Consider the following 22,668-nt stretch of genomic DNA (forward strand, 5'->3'; position numbering starts at 1 on the left):
ACGGAACGAGCGGTTTTTGACCAGCCAAGGGCCTGTATAGATATTTCCTAGGCCTAATATTTCTAGAGGCACACCTGCTTTCGTGACAGTTGACCCATGCTTGTAGGTCTTTGAAGAAAGGCAATTATTCTAGTTTATGCGGCTATATCTGGCTTCCAGCAATGTCGCACTTACTGTGCTCATAGTAATTGCTGAGGTCGCAATCCTCTCTCAAAACATTCGCCCTCTCTGCACTCACCATACTGCAATCGCTCGAATTGGCTTAGCGCCGGGTTTCTGGCGGCCCACCGTCTGGGCAAGCAGTATTTTTACTACTGCTACAGCAATCTTGTCGCAAGCGTCGTCACGTATCATCGACATCTCGCCAGCATGACGAACCCAACGACGAACACCACAGAGACCTCGCGGGTGCCTTCTACCGCCGATGACCCAATCGTCGAGCTCTTGGAGCGTATTTTACCCACCAGGTTCTTCGATGAACCAACCATCGAAGGCGTTATAAGCTTCGCGATCAAAGTGATCCCGCATCCCCTTCCTGAGCGCCACGCCAACCTATACCTCATCACGTGGCAGAAGACGACAGGCGCGCGCAGGACTCAGGTGAGCATCTGGGCGGAAATCAAGCTTGAGCGCAAGCACAATGCCCTCAAGCCGATCGCCAACGACCACGGTGTCTGGATCCCGTTGCGCGAGTTGCTCCTCAAGTACTTCTCGAGGTACAACCCGGTGGAGACCTCTGGCTTCGGCTCCCGTCAATGGGAGATGAACTACGATTGGGCCTGCAACGGCAAGACATTCAGACTCCTCGACCTCCCCGCCGAGCTGCGCGACCTCATCTACGACCACGCGGCCCCCTTCTGCTATCCATACTACTACCGGAAGCGGTCGAACTTCCTCGGCCTGAGTGCGGCGGCCACTTCGGGCCACACCCTCTTCCCCGCCGACTACGGCTTGACGGGCTCCCATGCCCAGACCGAGTACAAGACGCGTGGCTGCAAGATCGTCAACGCGGCCGGGTCGCCCCTCAGCATGCTCCTGCTCAACAAGCAGGTCCACGCCGAATTCAAGAAGCGCATGTGGGACAGCATGGAGTTCAGCTTCCTCGAGCCGAGTGCCCTGGGCTGGTTCCTGGCCCAGAACACCACCCTGTCCTCGCTCTACGACGGCAGGATGCCGGAGAGGCTGTCCGTGGAGTTCAGCCTCGGCAACCTGTTCTTCACGGTCAAGCGCTGGCGCGTTGCGCCCCGCTGGGACGTTGCGGCCATGGAAAACGAAGAGACGGACTTGGTGGGGCTGGTCGGCAAGCTCCACCTCAAGTCGCTCACGATATATGTCGACCACCGCAATCCTTCTCACTATCCCGACCGGCACAGGATCGGCTGGCACGGGCCTCTTGAAGACGACGGCGGCGAACCGGACTTGTCAATGAGAGGGGACTGCACCAGGCTCCTCACCGGAAGATTCCTGCTCCTTCTCCGGGCGGCCGTGACGCACATCCCGGACGTGACAATCCTGGGCTGTGTAAGTCCTCGGATGAGAGGGCTGTTCGCGACGATGCATGCCTGCGACCTCCAGGGCGTCCCGTGCGACACCACGGAACAGGACTTTGTTGGTCGCTCGAGAAAGATCCAGGAGGCGGGGCTGGCGTACACGAGCCCTTTGCCTGCGCTGCAGTTTCTGGCCCGCGAACGAGCGGCTGGGTCAGTCATCCATGCTGCTATCTCGGCTTTGAAGTTTGTTACTGATACTCATTATAGGAAATCGTGCTTTCTCTTCGATCACAATCACGGCTCCTGCCGCAGGAATCCACCCTGTGACTCGGACTGGTGCATTACTATGAACTGGGATTACTGGGATGCCTGAACCGGCCCCTGAGCGCAGGGTGGTAGGCGTCCCGGTTGACGACCCTGCCTCTCGGAGGGATTGCGCCTAACTTATGCAGGCGGTCAAGTTCAACGTCTGGGCGGATCTGCGCCCATTTGGGGCTCCGAAAGTAGAGAGGTAATACATGCAAGTGGCTGGTGGTTTTTCGCCATCCTAGTGGGACCGCCTCCATTCCTTCGACCCCGGGCGATCCTCCCGTCACTCGCCCTTACACCTTCTACACGTTTACGACTTTACTCGATCGATTCTACCGCGGCGTCACCCGCGAAATCTTCCATGTCCGCTACATTGACTGGTTCATTACCACGGCGCTCCTGCTCATGGACCTTCTCCTCACTGCCGGCATGCCTTGGCCCACCCTTCTCTGGGTTATCTTCGTCGACTGGGTCATGATCGTTACTGGTCTGGTTGGCGCGCTCGTCCAAAGCACGTACAAATGGGGTTACTTTGCGGACCCTCGAGTTTTTTGCATGGCTGGGAGGTTCGATTCGTTCTGCTTTAATTGTAGTTAATGGCATTCGATGGCTGCCGGAGGAGGGCTTTCATTTTACTATATTCGTAATTCCGTCGCGTCTTCGGCCTCACGTCTATGCAAGATTCCCACCGAAGTACGGCCGCAATCTTTTCAATGCAAAGTGTCAATTGGCCGAAGAGTCCGCATTGGAAAGGTCAGCCTTTAATCCTATGTGTAGCCGAGTTGCTCTATGGACATAGGTGCAAGATGATCAAATTGAGTCATGTGATCAATCCACAGGCAGTTGACAAACAGTCGACAGGCCCCTTTAGCTCAGTGGTAGAGCGCGACACTAGTAATGTCGAGGCCATCGGTTCGACTCCGATAGGGGGCATTCTTCGATTTTTTTGTTTTGCGTCTCACTAGTACGTTACCGTAGTTGCACTATTTTTTTTGTCGAAGTTTAATAGCAAGCGCTTACTCGGTGGAGAGTTGGCGCGAGGCGAGGAATAGGTGGTGTGGTTCGCGCGGATGGTCGTGGCTGTAGGGGTGGACGGGATTGGTGATGAGGTGGGTGTAGATGCGGTTGCGGAGTTCGCCTGGGAGGTCCAAGAGGCGGAAATGCATGTTTGTTGGCGTCTTCGCGGTCGCTACGGGTCGAGAAACCGCTGGGTTGGACCAAGCTAGGTTAAGGTATGTCAAGTGTTATCCGCTCGTGGTTGTGTTTTGTCTGCGGACTATCGAGCGGCGTTGTCTTGTTCCCGCGCGATATGTTGGTTCGAGTTGAGCGAAGAAGGTAACACGTGGAAAACCTGGGGTTTAAAGAGGCGAAAACCTCCGTGTGCCTGAACAATGGAAGCGTATATGTGGGGACCTGCCAAGTGGGGGAGAAGGAAACATTGGCTTGGCACGGCAGTCACTGCCGCAGGAAGGGAACCGAAGCATTACCACTGGCTGATAATCATGACTAATGGTCTGCTTGAGTACTCAGACCAGATCGGGATTTGAATGACGTACAGGGTTGCACGGGACAGTGTGCTACAGCTGTTCATAGGGAAGTCAGAGGGGGTTCAACACAGTCAGTTCCTCAGTGACGGATGGCAGCCCATAACACGGCGGCGGCGGCCTTGTTTGGTCCGTGCATCCCGGGGCCGTCAACACACTTTACTTCCTACTTAAACCCTCTTCCTCCAACCTCTCCTCCTACTCGAAACAACCTGCACCCAGGCGCGGCCATCCACCAACTTCAAGCACCCGACTCAGAGCGCTACCAACAAAGATTTTCTCAGCATGGAGATCGGAACGAAGGAGGGCTCTATTCATCCCCTCGTCGCCAATCTGAAGTACTGTACCCCGGAACCCGGTGTCGACCCCGTCCTGGACGTTCTCCGGAAATACTTTCAGGCCCAAATCCGCTGGATGCCCAAACACATCGCTTCATATCAGCCAACCTTCACTGTCATCAGACACTGCCGGCCGCCAACCTTCACTTTCATCAGACCGCACGGCCGCAAGTCCCTAGCCTCTCTGAGAGTACTGCATTCGCCCGTCGACCTCGCCGCCAACCCGCCAATCTACGAAATCACCAAGCACGCCGGCAAGCGCATCACCTTCGGCCCCAAGAACCTCACAAGCACCAAGATCCACGCCAAGCTCGACGCCTCAGGGGCCGGCGTGCTCGTCAAGCACCACACGGCGGCGGCCGCCGACTGGCAGCCGCTCCCCGCCTTCGTCGCCTCCTTCGGCCCCGTGCCGGCGCGCGACACGCTCGGCGTCGGCTCGCCGCTCTGGCACACCTCCTACGCCTGGGCGACCAACCGCCGGACCTTCCCGCTCCTCGCCCTGCCCGCCGAGCTGCGCGACCTCGTCTACGCCGCCTGCGCCCCGTCGTCCTGCCGCCGGCGCCCCGCCCACTGCCGCAACGGCGCCATCCTCAGCTTGCTGCTGACAAACAAGCAGGTCTCGCGCGAGTTCGCGGCCGTGCTGCGCGAGTCGTGCGAGTTCCGCTTTGGTGATGTTGGTGATGTCACGCGGTCGGCGCCGCTGTTTGGTAAGGTCGTCAGCGGGGTGGGGCGGGCGCGCAGGTGGCGGACGCTGTTGAGGTGCGAGCTGCCGATGACGACTGTCGGCGGCACGCTGACGAGGCTGCGGCTGGAGCTGGATACGGATACGTGGCTGCATGTCGCGCGTCTGGACGCGCATATGGCTAGGGAGGTGGACCTGTCGATGGGCGAGGGGGTCGTGGCCGGGACCTTGCTGGAGCAGCTGCGCGGCTTGAAGTCGGTCGTGGCGGTTCTGGGTCACAAGGACATGGACTCGACCGCGAAGATGTGGCAGTCGGGCCAGTTCGTGCCCCATTTGTGCCATCGTATCTCGACCGGGCTGGTTCTGCTTGGAGTCGCTGGTCTGTTTGGCACCGCGGAAGATGTGCGGGTCGAGGGTTGCGTCAGCAAGGAGCTGCAGACCATGTTCGTGGACTTCCTGGCCGGTGGGAAGAGCGGGGTGGAGACGGTGTCTGTCTGGGACATCCTTGGTTGGGATGGCGGCCACTATCAAGATAAAATTACGGAGCGGCGTGCTGGGATGACGCTCAGATTCCCCACCTTCGAGAAGCACTTGGTTATTCCGTAAGTCACTCTCCCGCTCGAAATTACTGACTTTTTTTTTTAATTAATGCCCCGTGTCCGTAGGATGTCCCGCAGTCTGTGCAGTCAGACGGGCAAGATTGACGGTACGCCTCGTCACCATAGGTGTAAATGGTCCTTTTGCGGAGACCGTGGCTGCGTCTTTAAGACGAACCTCGCGGCGGATCCAGCATTGCGCCAGCTCTTTGGTTGATGGAAATCTTCGAATTTGGGCTGGCGCGCATAGGACTGCCATGGAGCCGAAGGGTCGAAGGTTTGTCAAGGAGCGTCATGGATTGAGCATTGGGTAAGATAAAGACACTGCAGACAGACCATGTAGATTCCGCGTAAAAGTCAATACGAAACTTTCATAGCGGGGAGTTCTCGTGCAAGACCGCACTGATTAGCATTGTGAATGCTGAAATGCTTGATCCGGTGTTGGTCATGACATAAAACTCATTATTTGATCCATCTAAGCTTTACTGATACCGCTACTACGATTTGTTCATGGGTAGTTGAACTCGTTATAAAGACTTATATAAGAGCAATGTACTACGAAGTCACAGTGCACGTCTAACAATAGGGTGGTAGTAATGCAAAGACTCCCCACCGCATGCAATATTTCGCGAAAGTTCGGTGTATCAAACCACAAGACACTCGCATGTAATAAAGTCCTACTTCCTAATCTATCTCCCTACACACTTACTACTGGGACGCCACCCACTTCTCATTCAATAGTACCTTGTAGCATCTTACAATTTCGAAGCCACGTCAATATGGAAATATCAAGAAATCGTCCCTCTCATACGCCCGCCACTATTAAAATCCAGGTCGTACTACCCGAATACCCCAAGCCGCCCGAGCTCGTTCTATCAAGCCGCCCGAGCATGAGTACTTCCACGGAGATCCTTCTGCCGACCCTGCAGCATACAATGGCCATCTGTGCACTCGCCTTTATGGTAGCAGTCATGGTCCTCGCCACCATCCAGGTAAAAACACAAGCGGTTATCCCCCCTGGGAAGAGTCAGTGTGCTGCGCTGTGGAACTGTTGCTGTTGCGGCGACTTACTGTCGCATAAGATCCAAATCGTACAGTTCATGCTGCATCCATGACCTGCCTCTCTTCTTGAGGTACGTGGAAGGCCCGATAACGTCCCACTCTGTCAGTGTCGGGGTTGCTCCTGCGCGCTCCTCCTTGTACATCTGCTGGAACTGGGCGACCATTTTGGGGCTGATGCAGCCAGTCAACTGGACATGAGGGATGCTTGAGAAGACAGTCTTCGCGTACAAGATGACGTAGCCGGTGAGGATATGCGGACAGGCGTTCCGATAAATGTTGGTGTACCTGCTATTTACAAACTCTCCGGTCTGATGGCGAATGAAGATTGTTAGGTGGGATAATCGTAGCGACTTAAGTATGTCCACAAATGCGCTAGGTCCGGGAGGACGGATGGGCTCAGAAGTAAGGACTGGGATGCCCAGCAGCGTGAGGCAGTGCGAAGTGTTCAGCTCGAGGCAAACTCGGGAAACCGAACTCCACTGCGGAAGGATCGCTTCCAAACGGTCCTTACCACTCATGATCTTCCAGCTGTCTCTGTAGCTGGTGAAGCGAAATTCCAAGCTCTTCCACATCCTTTCTTTATACTCACGAGAAACCTGTTTATTGGAAAGGAGAAGGCTAATGGGGGAGACGGCCCCATTAAGAATGCGACCACCGTAATTGCATTCCATTCGCATAATGGTTCCGTTCTCCCCGTGCTCGCTGTTGAGCAATTTTTTATCGTAATATAGTGCATAGTAGGGGCAAAAGTTCCACCCCTTTTGCCAATGGGTTTCAAGACCGCGGCGCAGATAGAAGAATGTCGCACACTCTTCATAAATCATGTCCCGTAGCTCTCTGGGAAGGTCCAGAAGACGGAATGGTTTTCCGCTTCGATGCCAGATATAGCGGGTCGTCCAGAAGCAGGATCCCACACCTATTTGATCCTGTTTGTAACGTGGAAACACGGACACCCAGTCGGCAAAGTCGACCCGTTTCCAGTTCTCCCAGACAAGGACGTCACCCTTGTCATCGAGCCTCATGCGTGCAAGAACCGTCAACGGATTGTGTCTCCGGACGCAGGAATAGCGGCAGACCTCATAAAAGCGCCCGAAACCAGTTGTGGCGCCCAAAAGTGCTGGAGCGACGGCAGTGATGGTGTATGAGACTTGTGTATCAGCATCTGGACTCGTGGTAAGGTTAAGAAGGGTGTCAACCAAATCCAGAAGCGGATCTGGCTCAGAAAATCCCGCCGTCTGGGAACAAAGCGCGTTGGTTGCGATGGACCTTGTGGATGCAAGCTCTGGCACGTTGGGTGGGTCTTCCATGTCCATAGTGTGGGGCGGTGGTGTCCCTCCTGGAGGCGCGATGTCCCTGATACTTTCTATTAATGAATCAAGCCCTGAGCACTTGCTGAAGTACGTACTGTCCCTGATTTGTGGATGTTGCCATGGTGACTCGATCGGCGAGGTAGAAATGGGGAACGGGTGACTGGAACAGCCGTGGAAGTGCACGTTAAGAGCAAAATGGAGATTTTATAAGCAGCAAGGGAGAATGTATGCAGTAACAAAGGAGATAGCGACCAACCTGTTCGCTGGCAGACACTGCAGCTGATACAAATGGCTGAGGTAAAGGTGTCCGTGGGCGCTTAAGAGTCTCGTGGACGCAAACTCTGGATATTGTGCCATTCGCTGTAAACGTCAGTCACTTCTATTTCACTTCTTGGTCACCTGTAGTGCGACCTCATCGGACAACGCACACTGAGAACCAGTGGCAAAAGTTCAGGAGCACATGAATCATGGAGGTGTCTTGTCTTTTGCAATAGCGCGCCGTGCGGCACCAAGGAACTGCAGGAAAGTAACAAACAATATGAGTCAGCCTTTTACAGCATGAAAGAACATACTTCGTGGCCAAGCATGCGGCTTGTGATTAGTGGACTTCTATAGTGTCAGCAATTGGGTAGCAAAATTTGGCAAGTTGATCAACCTGTACGGATACACTTATGAAATCTCCCTGTCACTCGCGAAAAAGGCGGAAAAGGGTTCTTTGAAATGCGCGCAGCGTCTGAGGAGTCCATGGGGCGTGCCAAGGGAACGAACGTATGCGACCATTACTGGTTATTAACGTCACTGATCAGAGTATTGTTGAATGACGTGAATTCAGTGAAGCGTTAAGCCCCAACCAAAACATGACTAATGATTCCAGATGCTCAAAGCAACACTACATGGGTATCCAAACTACAAGTCAACATCAAAATATGCGCGCCATTCGGCCCGTTCGGTTGCTCCAAGCAAAAACCAAAATCCCAACAAAGTGGAATAGAAGTACTGACTACAACGAAGAATCCACAACGCTACGTGTCTTCGTTCAAAAACCTCGTCTGAAACGCCAACGCCAGAGATAGGGATTCGGAGAAAACTGCACATCACCCGGATGCACCCGATTAAGCCGACGGCGCGGCCGTCGACGAAGAGGAAGAGGAATAGCTTCCGATCGCCTTCCTGGGGGTGAAGTTGTTCTCGGAAAGGCAAAAGTCGTCCGTGCACGGCCCCATATCCGCACAGCTGTGCTCATGGTCGAGGAGCTCACATCCGAGACCACTATCAATCGTTAGCTCTTGTCTCTACAACAAATCCGGGGGCGAGACTCACGAATCCGTCCTGACCAGCCAGCTCTCGCCCTTCTCGACAAGCTTCGCCGACCTGCCAACGACGTCCCACTGCGTCACCGCCGACGGCACCTCCGCCCTCTCGTCCGCCAACAGCTGCGCAAACGCCGCCTTCACCCTCGACGACACGCAGCCCTCGACCGAAACCACGGGGATGTCGCGCACATAGTCCTTGGCCGCCCACAGAATCAAGCCCGCCAGCACGCGGTGGCAGCACGGCGCCAACACGGCGTCGAGCCGGTAGCCGTCGTCGTCGTCGAAGTTCTGGCGGTGGCCGAGGCGCAGCTCCAACTCGTTCAGGCGCAAGCCCTTCAGGCACGCGGCGTCGGGGCGGCCCCACGGGCGCTCGGCCTGCTGGAGCCAGACGCCGAAGAACTTGACGAGGTTCCACGCCGTCATCTGCAGCGAGACCTTGGCGAGGGTGCGGAAGTCGGGTTTGCACGCGAGGAAGCGACCGAGCGGCGCCGGCGCCTGGAAGCGGAAGTCCATGTTGCGGTACAGGCGGGCCGCGAACTCGGCGTGCACCTGGCGGCTGGTTTGCAGCAGTGCGAGGACGGGCCCGGCGCCGTTGAGCACGCGGCCGCGCCCGAACAGCTCCGCGCGCAGGTGCGAGCCGCGCGCGCCGTACTCGCGGTACAGCAGCCCGTCGGTCCCCGCGGATGCCATGTAGTTGAAGCCCTGCTCGAACGCGTACGGGTAGCAGAAGGACGCGCTGTAGTCGTAGATCATGTTGCGGATCTCGCCCGGCAGCGAAAGCAGCGGGAAGTGCTGCCCGTTGCTGCGCCATTCCAGATCTTGCAGCCACGGGGATGAGCCCGGTCCCGCCCAGTACTCTTTCACGGCCGGCAGCCGCGAGAGGTAGGTGCCGAGCGGCAGCCAGGCGTCGCCGTCGCGGACCTCGACGGCGGTGCTGTGGTTGCTGCTGCGCGGGGAGAGGCGGATGCGGACGACCGTGTCCCACATGCCGTCGTAGTTGGAGTACTCCGGGTAGTTGCCGAGGAGGGAGGCGCGGGAGATGCGGTAGTAGCGGCCGTGGGTTGAGTCGAGGGAGGTGTACGGAAGGGCTTCCAGGGAGAGCGGGAGCGAGACGTGGCAGAGGGATCTGTTTTTCCGGTTGTTTAGGGAGATGATGTCTTGCGCGGCCTTCAACACGGGGTCGTCCTGGTCCTTTCCGGGGAGGGTGGCGCCAAAGAGCGGATGGCTGGTCGCCGCTGGTAATATTGTGGCCGGCATGGTGCCCGAATGTGTGAAAAGAAGGAATGGAATGAAAGAGAGACTTTCCGTAAGGCTCGAAGCGAGAGAGGGACGACAAGGATATAGGCTACGGGAGCGGAGATCGGAGAAGGGGAGATGTTCGATTAAAGGGGTGGTATTGCCGTTGAAACCAGGCGCTTGGGCCACCGCTAGGCTAGCGGTTGAGCTGAGATGGATATGTGCCCACGGATGTAATAAGCCGGAGGCGATTGCGACCGATTGGCAGCTCGTCACGGGGAGCGTTGCGTACACGCGAGGTGGCTCGGCCCTACTGCTGCTTCACCAGAAATTGGCGAGCCCAATGAATGACGAGGAAAGGCGAATCGGCAATTAAGAATTCATGCTATCAGAGGCAAGCTTCCAGAAGCATTTGAGCGAGGGTGTTCAGGCGGCCATTTCGCAGACGATCGGACGGCGTGCCAGACTGAGACTCGACCTTAGTACCGTTTTCAATGCCGCGGAACTTGGTCTAAGAGACGGAAGCGAGTGGTTGGGTGCGCGGGGGGCTCAGGTGTGGCTGGCGGGAGGCTGGGCCGAACACGAGCGAATGCGGAGAAGCAGTCAGTGGCTGGCTGTCAACGTCACATCGTCCCGGCAGAACGGAGGCAGCGTGCTGATCGTGTGGCATCTGGGGTTTGGCGCCTCAACGGCGTTTCACAGAAAAGCGTCGAGACCAGCAGCGTGTGTGGTGAAGTGAGCTGGCGCAGACGGCGGGTTGCAGTGGGTTGATAGCAACGGAGCGCTCGTGAAGCGAAAATGAGGATGGCTGAAACCGGGTTCGACGCGGCGTCTGAGCGTATCTCCAGCAATGCCGGGTTCCAGAAGGGATGTGGTGATGATGTTCAGGGGCAGAGATGCAAGATCCGCACGGCTCCAGCCTCCGGTCCAGGGCTCCACTCGTCCCGCGCCCGGCATGCCTGTCATTTCCCCGACTCTCCCGCCCTGCCATGCCACGCATCCCGCATGGCCTGCTCCGGCGCGCCCGCCGCGTCGACTGCCTCCTCCCGCGTCTGCTGCTCGCCTGTCGCGACATCGCTTCCGCTCGCAACGAGCTGCGCTGGCTCCGTGAGCATGCCGTGAAGACCGCTCCGGCCACCTGGCCAGCCCGGCTGCGCGCCATGGTGCGCGACCGCTCCGCCGGCCGGCCGCTGCAGTACATTCTCGGCACAGAGTACTTCGGCGACTTGGAGATTGCTTGCCGGCCGGGCGTGCTCATCCCAAGGTACGCCTCAGTCTGCCTATCTTCGCGATCGCACTGCTGATCTGGTCCCTCAGGCAGGAAACGGCTGCTTCCGTCGCCTATCTCGCCGAACGTTTATCCCCTGCTCTCCCCAAGCCATTGCGCGTCCTCGATCTCTGCACCGGCACCGGCTGCATACCACTCCTTTTCGAAGACCTGCTCCGCGACGCCGCTCCGCATGTCCAATTGCTGGGAATCGACGTGTCGCCACGATGCGTAGATCTGGCCAGGCACAACGCGCGCCGGTGCGGATCCAGCCGGACGGACTTCGCCCTGGCCGATGTCCTGTCCGGAGGAAGAAGCGCCGCACCTCCTCTGATGGCTCTGCTGCGCGAGAGGAACATGGTCGACTGGGACGTCCTCGTATCCAACCCGCCGTACATCTCCCCGCACGCCTTCACCCACACGACCACCCGCTCGGTGCGCAACTACGAACCAAAGCTGGCGCTGGTGCCGCCGCCCGCCTCGACCGACGACAAAGCCGTGGACGGCGGAGACGTGTTCTACCCACGGCTGCTGGAGATTGCGGACCAGGTGCGCGCCAAGGTCGTCTTGTTCGAGGTCGCGGACATGGACCAAGCGCTCCGGGTTGCGCGCATGGCCGAATCCACACGATCGTGGCGCAGGATTGAAATCTGGAGAGACGAGCCTGCGGGCAAGGACCTCGACTCCAAACACGTCGCCGACGACACACACGGGTTCCGCACTCTGGGCTGCGGCCATGGCCGCAGCGTCGTTTGCTGGAGACACGAGACGCCCGCAACGGTTTGATGACAGGTAGATATGCAAACAATCGAAAAGAGGAGGAGCAGAGTCCAGTGAACAATTGTCTTGCGGCGGTTCTGCATCGTCGTCCATTGTTGTCCGGTTCGTACAAAAGTTCTGTTCAGGTCCCACCCGTCCCCCATCATGCAGTGGCCAACCTCTCTCCACGTATTATCGATCGCGACCCGTAGATCTAGGTAGTCCATCGGCCCGGCCCTTAGGAAAGCAGTTTGTGGAGCCCCACAAACTGCTCGGAAGAGTCGCGGCGGCTATCCGGCAGTCCGGCGTCTTGTTTTGTCCACGGCGCTGAGCTACACTTCGACCACCCTCAATCCGGCAGCACATAGCCCTTGTTCTATCTTGCCCCTCCGCTATTCCTCGAGTCGTCGACTGAACCGGCCGTGGTCGAATGTCCAATGCACTAATCGGCTTTGGTGTTGGTTGGGTTGCCGCGGAGAAAAACTCTCGGCCATTTCCCGGATGCGGCGAAGTGGCCCGAGTTCACTGATAAATTTTTCGGCCGCCCCACGACGTAATTTTTTCGTTCAAAAGCTCCCAGGTTGCTCTGCGTCGCCTGTTCATGTTTGCTGCTGCGTGCGCATGCGTGGCGCGTGGTGGTGGCCGATATATCGACTTTTGCCCGTTCCCAACTCAACAACATCACAACACCATCAATCAATGGCCGGTTGGCGCAATGGTCGCGCGTCCGCCTCCTAAGCGGAAGGTTGCGGGTTCGAGTCCCGTGCTGGTCGTGATAGAGATAGTCCTCTTCTTTTGGTGTTGGTTGGGGTGGTGGTGATTTTTTTTTTCCTTGGTTACTGGCTCTCGGCCTTACCGGACTTAGGGAGAGCGCCACACGCGAAATCTCTTGCCCGAGGGCTTTCGCTTTGCTGCTAGAGGCTGGGAATGCATAGGGAGTACACGACTGAGCTACTTTGACGAGGTTTGTGGTCCTGCTGAGGTGGTGAGTAGCTGGGAGACATCAGAGCTCAATGCGTCAGCCAAGCATTTCTGACTCAGTTTGGGAGTACGATCCTTCGATTCATGACTAGATAGCGTGCTCGCCAAGCAGCTGCATTGCTGGGCTTGGCCCCGACTTGGGATGCCTCTCTATGTTAAGGCCACCTCAAACACTGACACGTCACTCGCACTGTTTCTTTGTAAACTAAGATTCAGGTCGCCCATTGCATGGAGCTCGACTTCTTCGATGTAACCGTTAGGCGCATATTAGCCGTTCACGCAGTCTGATCCTCAGAATATGCATACGAAGAAATTTGCCTCCTACAGATCGCGCATTATATATACTTAAGGGTAGTTGAATACAAGATCTGGACATAAATGTGCGCTAAATGCGCACATTTATGTCCAGATCTTAGAACAGTTACCCAGAGCAGGAGTGGTGGATGTGGGACGGCCAATTTCTTTTGTCACCCGCCGCATGCACAGCGAAAGGACGCAAAACTTCATTACAGCAAAATGTAGCTGTAGAAGTAGCGAAATATGAACCGACAGCTGGCAAGCTGTCGGTTCCCCATAAAATCCGCGTTCGGTCGTGTTACAATGCGCTGCATACTTTGAGGTCAAACCGCTGCCGTTGCACAGCGGGTTACAAAAAGATCAAGACCATCTGTTGAAACCTTAATAGATTGACCCGCGAATGGGCTTCACAGCTAGCAGACTATCATACAGCAGAGTGGGACTAAGCCCAATTGGGTGTCCTATTCTGGGTAAATTACTATGTGCGGCTCTCGATCTTCAACACCATCCACGTCTGCCTCGCAGAGCAATACCACCATGCCTACGGATATAGTCGAGCTCGACATCCGCGCGCTGTAGAAACACTCTAACATCAGACCGTCCATCATCTCGGACTACAGCGCCATAAGGTAAGAAGAAAAAGCCAGCCCGCTCTACCACCCGAGTCATAACACTGAAGTCTGCGCGCCCTTAAATTCCATCCCGAACACCATTAGAAGAAGCAGTATTAGCCATCTAAGCTAGTACGTGAAAGACATGCCGTCAGAGCACGCTAGTAGGAACAGGAAGAAATAAGAAATAGAAGAAGTAAAGCACGCCCAGACCGTGAGCACCGCGAGCAGAAAGACGAGCAGAAAGAATACAGTCAGAGACTGAGAGTAAGAAGATATAGAGTAAAGATTGTAAAGAAGCTTAGGCGTCGTTATCGTCATCCGACTACACAACATCCGGGTCGTCGTCCGGGAGCAGGGGTCCGTTCTCTCCATCCTCGTACGCCTGCGTAGTTTTGGGTCTCCAATCACCCCACGAGGGAAGATTAGCATCCTCGGCACAGACGTACAGGGTTTACTTAGCCCTTCTGCGACCGCTGCACGGCGGGTGACAAAAGAAATTGCACCCCCGCGTTTACCCTACACAAATACTGCATTACCAAGTCAGTGTAGGCAGTTGAATCCAAGATCCGGTCGTGTACATTTACGTCCGGGTTTTGTATTCAGCTACCCGCCCGGTGAGAGATTTTTTTTTGCGAGGCAGATGCGTGTAGGCAATTTCTTTTGTCACCGACGTGACTGTGGATCCAGGTCAATAGTGGTAGTAGTCTGCGCCGGGGAGGGATCGGAGTACACAGTAGGTACACCTTCCGCCAGGGATCAGAGCAGGTTGTCAGTCAGAAAAAGTCAAAAACCCAGCGGTACGGGAGTCAGTCAGTCCGGATTGTTCCGCTCCCGCTCTCCTGATCCTTCTCTTCTCCCTCTCAGGGACAAGGCACAAGGCCTGTTAGCGAGCCAGTCACCGTCGGCGCGGGACGAACATCAACTCCACGCGAATATGCAGGACGAGACGGAAACAGCGAAAGATCGCGCACAGCCGGAGATCGGGCGATCGGGAGAAAAGCCGGGAAAGGAAAAGCGAGAGGGGACGGGAGGAGGGAGGCACAGAGGGAGGAGGGGGCGAGAACGGTCCTTGAGAAAGCGGTCGCGGTTGGTGGGGCGCGGTGCGCCGATTGCGTCTTCGCTGCTTAAGCTATTTCTGGCGAAGAAAGGACTGCAAGCCGTAGAAAAACGTGGTGCGTGGTCGAGTTGTTCGTTCGTTCGTTCGGGTTTTGGCGGCGGCGGCGTCGTCATCGTCGTCGCCGGCTCCGTGCGTTGGTTAGTCGGGTTGCATCTGCGTAAGGTTTGCCGTCGTTGTTGTCGTCGTCACCCGCGGACGTGGTCCCGGTTCTAATGCGCGGAACGGCGTCAAGCCACCTTCAGGAGACGGGCGATTCATGGCGTGGCGGTGATGGCGTGGACGGGAGGGAGTCGTGGTGGTTTTGAACAGCTCATAGGAGGGTTGTGCGTATCTAGATGATCGGCGGGGAGTTTGCTGCAAGCCCCTGGGCGCAACGACGCAACAACCGACGATTGCTGTTGTGATGTGCAAGTGAGAGTGAGCGTTTTCGTGGATCGGCGGGGCTCGGCGGCTTTTGATTTCATCAGGGGCCGTGTCCAACAACCAAGGAACTAGAGGAATAATACGGCATCTTTGCTTTCGTGTCGTTCACTCTCTGTCGCAAAGCTGGACGACGCGGATGCTATTTTTGACTCCGGACGCCGCAGGTGAATTGGTCTCCACAGCTGATTCCAATCATACGCAGCATTCGGTGATTGCTGGCAGCGTCATCGTCCCAAAAGGTAAAGGAAAAGGGAGCGGCGGCAGCAGCAACGCGAAACAAAATTGCGCTGGGGCCCTCTCGGGTCTCAGCTTAACAGGCGTGTGCATTGCGATACGCACGACAACTGACGGGCATCGAAAAGAATAACATTTCCATCCTGCTGCCCGCCCCGTGAACGGGAAGGCTCGTCTCGCGCCGCAGCGGGGCTTTTTTTTCTCTCTTCCCGTAATTGGTCGGCATGCTTTGCTGCGAGAGAAAGGATTTTACTATGTAATGGCATCTCGCTCGTAGCTCTCTACTGAGTGAAATCGCCGGGGAAGCCAGACCGTCCGGCTATTGCTTTCGCACCGTTTAATCGCCTGCTCACTTCCGACGCTCTGGATCTGGCTCCGCGGATGAGTAAAAATTTGTCAGGGCAGCGGAAGTGGCTTGCGGCGTACTGGATGTGGATGGTCCGGATCTTCCAGAGTAGTATTGTGTAGGTAAGGGAACGAAGACTGTATCTAGCAGGGTGGTCAGAGAATGTAGTCGAGTACCGCTGGAAACAGGCACATAAGCTATTCAGGTACCATGGCTACAGTGCTGACGGCGTATGTGCATCCGGGACCGGCAGCTGAAGTGGCTTGGTCAAGTGCCGGCGCCATCGACCCGGACGAGCCGATCCCGGTTGAGGCGGCGGCCAGCGTAGTGCGGCTCTCAGCCGGAGAGATCAGAGCATCTTGGCCGTTTCTGCAGCGGAACATGAGTGGACTACACTACTGTGTGCAGATCTATAGCTTCTACAACGCCTCTACCGGACAGGGCATCTCCTTGAAGCATCTGGAGAAGCCGATCAAGTGACCGTTATACGCGATAGCCGTTGCACGCGATAGCTGTTGGAAGTAAGAAGCAGCACGAAGCTTGGCAATGCACCCTTGGATCGCCTAAATCGCTCACGCTCACAGGACGAGGGCTTGGCGTCGGGCGCTTGGGAAGCTTGGGGAGTCGGGGCGGGTTTTGCGGCGCGATCAGCAGGGCATGGACAGGCCAATCGCCTCACCGCATGCAGCGTCTTATCGCGCATGGTGGGGAATGCGGCCTCCAGCGGCAGGCACTGGCAGCAGACGGCACGGGCTGGTGTGGAGGGAGCAGTGAGGAGCAATGAGGTCAGCAGCGCGGCAGCAGCGCACCGGTCACACCCAACGGGCAGCGATCTCGAGGGCATTCGTTTCACGGGGGCCTGCGCCCTGACTCGCTTGGTGCACCGTCTGGCCGCCGGCTTACGCACTCGACAAGCCTCCACTTCGCTCTCCGCCCGGGGGGCCTGCACCGCGCCCTCCCAATCGGGGCGCTCCGCCATCGACCTCAAGTAGTCCTGGGCCTCAGGTTCGACGCTCGCAAGCTACACAACCACCACCCTCCGTCTCCTGCCTGCGCCGGTCGTTGGCATCCGCCACCCACGCGATTAGCGACGACTCCACAACCCGCCCTGCGCCTCAGGCCACCCACCACCGCCCCCTCTCGCCCTCACAACCACCCCGACATGGCCTCGTCCTCGTCCTCCCGCCAGCGCTCCTACGACTCGCTGGCCAGCTCCTCGTCCTCGATGCAGTCCGACTCGTCCGCCAAGCGCATCCGCCTGGAGCCCGCCCACTTCGACGACGACGATGCTCACGGTGCGTACCAGCCCGGCCCGCGACACGCACCCCCGCTCGCCCCAGGCCCTGTGCACCCCAGCCCGTGTCACCTTGCTGCTCAACACCACGCTTCCAGCGCCGTCTTGGCGTCCCTTTTTTTCTTTTTTTTTTTCCTTCGCTGACCACGCCCAGTCCTGACCTGCCACTCGCTGGAGCACAGCATGCGGCTGGCGGCCGAGCACGACGAGGCGCGGCTGCAGGAGATCGAGCAAGAGGAGGACTCGGAGCTGCAGGCGTCGTCGGTGCGCTATGTCATCGAGCCCGACGCGATGCAGCAGGAAGCGCGGCCGCAGGAGCCGCTGCAGGTCGACGCGATCCAGCCACGTGACAAGTCGCGCGAGGAGTACGTGCACGCGCTGCGGCTGGGCTACAACCAGCTCATCGACGCGGTGCTGCGCGACGTGCAGCGGGCGACGGACGCCCTGGTCGGCAGCAAGCACGCGTCGGTGCGCAAGATCTGCTACGACATCCTGGCCAGCACCGAGAACTGCGTGCTGCACGCGCTGCTGGACGGCAACCTGGCGTGGGACGCCGAGCACGACGTGCAGACGGGGCAGGCCCTCGACCGCCTGCGCCGCCAGGCCCAACACCAGCCGTGCGTCTACCAGCGCGTGCTGGTCGACGAGCTGTGCCAGTCGCCGTCGCCCGCCGAGCTGTTCGACGTCATCGAGGCCCTGCGCCGCTACGCCCGCACCGGCGAGTGGGAGCTGGCCCTCACCGTCGACCAACAGCGCCAGCCCGACCGCTGGAACGAGAACCTGGCCAAGGCCGGCCGCCGCAAGTACCTGGCGCCCGCCAGCAGCCCGTACGGCGCGCCGTCGCCCGCCCGCCTGGCCGAGCTCGAGATGTTCTGCCAGCGCCTGCACGCCCGCCTCGACCGCATCGCGTCGGCCGACTGGCAGGAGCCGCTGCGCTTCCCGCTCGTCGACGTCGCGTACACGGTCAACTACGAGGCGCGCGCCGCGTCCAACGCCCAGCACGCGTCGGCGCGCGGCTTCCTGATGAACCTGGTCGAGGCCGTGTGCGGCGCGCTCTTCCCCGGGCGGTACCGCGCGCGCATGTTCCCCGTCTACCTCGTCTTCGAGGCGCAGCAGGCCGTCATGGCGGACCTGGTCGTCGGGCAGCTGTCGCACGCGCTGGCGGCGACGGGCGGCGGCACCGCCTACTGGCCGACGGACCTGCTGCACGGCTCGGCGATGGGGGTCGACGACAAGAACTGGCCGCGCTACGAGAAGTGGGCGGTCGACCACTCGCCGTACGTGGCCAACTGCCGCGCCGACTCGCCGCGCCAGAGCGACGAGCTCGACCGCATCAAGCGCGTCATCGAGGCCAAGAAGCGCGAGATGTTCGAGCTGAAGAAGGAGTACAACGAGGGCCAGCTGCAGATGCGTTTGGCTGCTCGCGACATCACCAGGCGCGTCGCCAGGTGTAATCGCTACCAGTTCTGAGCGAGAGCGACTTCTTTTCTTTCCTCTTCTTCAGACTTCGATCCATCCTTTGCTTTCATTGTCTCCTTTTTCTCCTTTCCACACTCCGACCGGCTTCTGCCATCCTTCATCACCACCACCACCATCCAATTATCATTGTGTATTGTGTGTGGGCGTGTCGTGATCGACAGGCAGGGCGAACGATAGAAGGCTAGAGGGAGGCGGGAGAGGCAGCAGCGTACGGCCGGGCAGCGGCAGCGGCAGCGGCAGCGGCGAGTGAGGATTTTCGTCTCGTAATAGGGAGAGGATGTGTCGCGTCGGGGCGTCGGGTAACCGGCTTCAACGGGCGGTGGCTACCGATTTGGGGGGTACATACGGCCGGCCGGGGACGAAACGACGTGGAGTGGGCTGGCTGCATGGCGTAACGAGAGATATGGTGGGAAAGTCAGAGAGAAGCAGAAGACACGCGGAGAGAGAGAGGTCAGTCAGTCAGTCATTCAGATCAGAGCGAAGCTAGCTCGTGACGACAACTTTTTTGTCTTTGGTGGGAGTATGTTGGCGTTCATTCGGGCCTTGTCAAGGAGTTCTTTGGGTGTTTTGGGGGATTTTCGCGTCTGGGCAGCTGAGACCAAAGCTGATTGTGTAAACGGTTCGCCGTTCGGGAAGACCCCGGTGATGATGAAGGGGGGGGGGGAAGTATCGTATGACGGAGGAGGGCTGGAAAACGATGCCTTTATTTCATTTTCTCCGGGCTTTCCTTGATACCGTGGTGCCTTGTCGGTGGTGTGGAGAATGCGTGTGTGTGAGAGAGCGAGAGAAGAGACGGCGGGTCGTTGAAGAAGTACGGGCTGTGTGAAATACGGCCAGAGGTTGGGGTAAAAGGGACAGATCATCTCGTTTGCGGTACTAGGGTCAGATTGCGACATACGGACGGTTTATTCTGCTATCTGCTCTCTTCCCGTGCGAATGAGCGGGCGTGACGCCTTTGCGCTTGCTGAGCTGGTGGCCGATTGCGTGCGAGCGGCGAGCCGTGACGCGACCATCAACCGCGACCCAAAACATCAGCTAGCCTTAGGCTGAGCCGCACAGCACGACATCCCGCCCCCACCCCCACGATCTCCGGCCGTCAGCGCACCCTTCACACGACAGCTGCTTGCGTCCTCGTTGGCATCATCATTCGCAGCGGGACAATGTGTTTCTATCAGGCGGGCTGGATTAAGGTTACTGGCGCGATTCGGCATCTCCCCGCTCGATTCCTACCTAGCGGTGCGTCGGCTCGCCAGGCACGCTTCTGCACCTTTCTCCATTCCATCGCTAGTAGTGCTGAAGCTGCATCGACCGCGTCCTTTCGCCGCACTGGGTAGGTGTACGGCGTATGCTGTGCGGCGATGTATGAGCACAGACGGCTACACGGCAATACTTCGTCAATCACCAATATCGGTCCGGCATCGCGTGCTCCAGCTTATCTTTTTCTCGGCTGTGTGCCTAGGCTAATGGGAGCATTGCTTGGTACCTCCGGAAACCTGGTTGACGGGTCGTCGCTCCTGCTAGATCCCTTAGTGTGATCTTGCTGCGGTCCCCGGCAGGCCTGAGTAGTGCTTGCGCCAGGCAGTCGATCCAAGGAACCTTGGAAAGCAGTAGTTATGCGGCATGGGTGCGCTTCGGTTGCTTCCGAGCCAGGCTTCATGTACATCGATCAGCCACCTTCTCAAGACTTTGAAGAGAAAGCAAAAGAAATGCATTCATGGCGACGCCAATGGTTTTATCGCGTGCCAAAGCCCAAACCTATTTTCCCAATCCTGATACTGTTTCTTTTTTTGCACCATGTCAACCAGCCTTCCTACAAACCACCCTCCCTCTACAAAATATATCTAAAGCCCTTATTCTCCATCTCGGTCATATCCCGCATCCCCGCCTCGATCGCCTCCTTCTCCCTCTCCTCCTCGCTCATGCCCGCCTGCTCGCGATCGCGCTTCTTGTTCACGCTATACATGTACACGTACAACACCACGACGGCGCCCAGCTTGACGACATACCCGACCAGCATAGCCACATACGCCGAGTGGTAACCAGGCGCCTCACCGTCCCTGAACGTCTGCGGGCCAATAATATTACCAACGCAATACCCAGTGAAGATCATGGCGCCCGTCAGCTGCTTCTTGGTGTAGCCGCTGATGTTGGAGGATATCATGGTCAGCGACATGCTGAAGCCGAGGCCCTGGAAGTAGCACAGCCACAGCGCGACGAGGCGGCCCCACTTGTTGCTGGCCGGCAGGCCGACGAGCAGCGCCGACCCGAGGATGCAGATGGCGTTGGCGACGATCATGGTGATGCAGCGCGAGTTGGGCCAGTACGTGCAGACGAAGCCGCCCGCGAGCAGCGCCGCGAACTGCACGAAGCCGCCGGGTATCTGCAGGTACTGCGTGCCCAGCGTGTCGAAGCCGAAGGACTTGACGATGAGGGAGGTGAACTGTATTTTCGTTCCCTCGCAGTCAGAAACGCGGTCGTTTACAGGGAATATGGGTCATAAACTCACGCTCGTCAACGCCGAATTCGGCACCTGCGCGCCGACGGCCAGGACGAACAGGATCCACGTCTTGGGGTCGCGCAGGAAGGCGACGGCCTGGTCCTTTTTGAACGCCGTGTTCTTGACGCCCTGCCGGTTCGCCGCCACGCGCTCGACGGCGACGGCCCGCTCGCGCTCCGAAAGGAACTTGGCCGTCGACGGCAGGTCCGGCAGGATCAGCAGCGACACGACGCCCCACGCGATCGAGCACGCGCCGAAGATGATGAAGACGTACATCCACCGCGCCAGCGAGCCGGACGTGATGTGGCCGATGGCGTAGCCGATGAGGCTGCGAATGGGGTTAGCCCCGTTGGTTGCTTCTTCGTTGTGGTTGGGTGGGGTGGCATGTTTGGACTTACCCGCCGAACATGGTGGCGATGCCGTTCGTGCCTGAGCATTGGGAAGTCCTGTTAGCGTGCTCTGATCGGATGGTCTCAGGCTCCACTTGTTTGGTGGAGGGGGGGCGGAATCGGGGAGTCTTCCGTACAGTAGTAGGCCTCCAGGCGCAGGGGCTGCTCCGCCGACGTGTACCACATGCCCATCATCAAAACGAAGCCTAGACGCAGGCGCAGATGGTTAGTCCCGCAGCGGGGAAAGGTGGGAAGACGGGACGCGTGTTGCGTACCGGGATTGACGGCGGCCTCAAGGGCGCCCAGCAGGAAGCGGTTCACCGCTATGCCGCCAAAGTTGTGGCATGCAGGGGTGGTTATCAGGACGATGCCCCATGCTGGGAAACGATGTTTGGTCAGCGCTTTTGCTGGGGGGAAGGCGTTTCGGTGGAGAATGTCTCACCAATGGTGGTCAAGCTGAGGAACTTGGCGATGGGGAATCTGGATTGATGCAGGTCGCGGTCAGTACGCGTAGGCTGTGGGTTTGCTGGATGGGTCGAGGTCGCGCATACCGTTGCATGAGGTACCCGGACGGGTACTGCGTCGCGAGGTAACCAAAGTAGAAAATGGAGCCTGAGCGGGGTCAGCATGATGGGTCAACTGATATGATAGAAGGAAGTGAAGTCCGTACCGAGCCATGAGTACTGGCTGCCGTCGATGTGGGTACCCGCCTTCAAGCCGTAGACACTGGCGTAGTTGATTCCATTCTGCACGAGATGGTCAGTATTCGAGACTGCAGACGGGAACGGATGGGGCTAGCGGCTGTACTGACCTTGTCGAGATACTGCAGCATGTAGGTGACGAAGAGGACGGGGACTATGCGGAAGTCGATCTTGCGGAGCACCGCCTTTGCTTCGGCCTCGGTATACTGCAGCCCCTGGTTCTTCTTGTATACCTCGTAGCTGTCGTCCACTGCAGTGTCGCTTGTGGACGAATCGCCAGAAATCACGGCCGACTCGGCGTCGTACACGGGCTGCTTGTCTTCAGCCGTCATTGTCACTGCCACGGGAGGGAACCAATTGACGGGGATTGCGACACGGGAAAAACAGAGC

The 22,668-nt window shown here is 58.0% G+C and overlaps 6 protein-coding genes and 1 non-coding gene across 7 annotated transcripts; 4 read left to right on the plus strand and 3 right to left on the minus strand.

Annotated features, from left to right (window-relative positions):
* Positions 1–369: 369 nt before the first annotated feature.
* SLS55_001730 (uncharacterized protein) lies at positions 370–5,273 on the plus strand (the record flags this gene model as incomplete). Its single annotated transcript, XM_066773220.1, has 4 exons — positions 370–1,733; positions 2,042–2,345; positions 3,566–4,965; positions 5,210–5,273. The coding sequence occupies 4 exons, from the start codon at positions 370–372 to the stop codon at positions 5,271–5,273; spliced, it is 3,132 nt and encodes a 1,043-aa protein (XP_066635787.1).
* A 753-nt stretch (positions 5,274–6,026) lies between these two features.
* On the minus strand, positions 6,027–7,334 carry SLS55_001731 (uncharacterized protein; the record flags this gene model as incomplete). Its single annotated transcript, XM_066773221.1, has 1 exon — positions 6,027–7,334. The coding sequence occupies one exon, from the start codon at positions 7,332–7,334 to the stop codon at positions 6,027–6,029; it is 1,308 nt and encodes a 435-aa protein (XP_066635788.1).
* A 1,313-nt stretch (positions 7,335–8,647) lies between these two features.
* On the minus strand, positions 8,648–9,901 carry SLS55_001732 (uncharacterized protein; the record flags this gene model as incomplete). Its single annotated transcript, XM_066773222.1, has 1 exon — positions 8,648–9,901. The coding sequence occupies one exon, from the start codon at positions 9,899–9,901 to the stop codon at positions 8,648–8,650; it is 1,254 nt and encodes a 417-aa protein (XP_066635789.1).
* Positions 9,902–11,040: 1,139 nt separating this feature from the next.
* SLS55_001733 (uncharacterized protein) lies at positions 11,041–11,933 on the plus strand (the record flags this gene model as incomplete). Its single annotated transcript, XM_066773223.1, has 2 exons — positions 11,041–11,144; positions 11,198–11,933. The coding sequence occupies 2 exons, from the start codon at positions 11,041–11,043 to the stop codon at positions 11,931–11,933; spliced, it is 840 nt and encodes a 279-aa protein (XP_066635790.1).
* Positions 11,934–12,607: 674 nt separating this feature from the next.
* On the plus strand, positions 12,608–12,679 carry SLS55_001734. The gene has a single exon. It is a non-coding gene; the product is annotated as a tRNA-Arg (tRNA).
* A 4,401-nt stretch (positions 12,680–17,080) lies between these two features.
* Positions 17,081–18,682, plus strand: SLS55_001735 (uncharacterized protein; the record flags this gene model as incomplete). The annotated part of the gene is made up of 2 exons (XM_066773224.1): positions 17,081–17,213; positions 17,367–18,682. 2 exons carry the CDS (start codon positions 17,081–17,083, stop codon positions 18,680–18,682), a joined length of 1,449 nt encoding a protein of 482 aa, XP_066635791.1.
* Positions 18,683–20,519: 1,837 nt separating this feature from the next.
* SLS55_001736 (uncharacterized protein) lies at positions 20,520–22,610 on the minus strand (the record flags this gene model as incomplete). The annotated part of the gene is made up of 9 exons (XM_066773225.1): positions 20,520–21,131; positions 21,198–21,516; positions 21,587–21,617; positions 21,715–21,783; positions 21,853–21,954; positions 22,020–22,057; positions 22,129–22,189; positions 22,248–22,323; positions 22,389–22,610. 9 exons carry the CDS (start codon positions 22,608–22,610, stop codon positions 20,520–20,522), a joined length of 1,530 nt encoding a protein of 509 aa, XP_066635792.1.
* Between the last annotated feature and the right edge of the window lie 58 nt (positions 22,611–22,668).

The sequence above is a fragment of the Diplodia seriata genome, assembly GCF_021436955.1.
Source record: "Diplodia seriata strain FDS-637 chromosome Unknown scaffold_2, whole genome shotgun sequence".
NCBI classification, from domain to species: Eukaryota; Fungi; Ascomycota; class Dothideomycetes; order Botryosphaeriales; family Botryosphaeriaceae; genus Diplodia; species Diplodia seriata.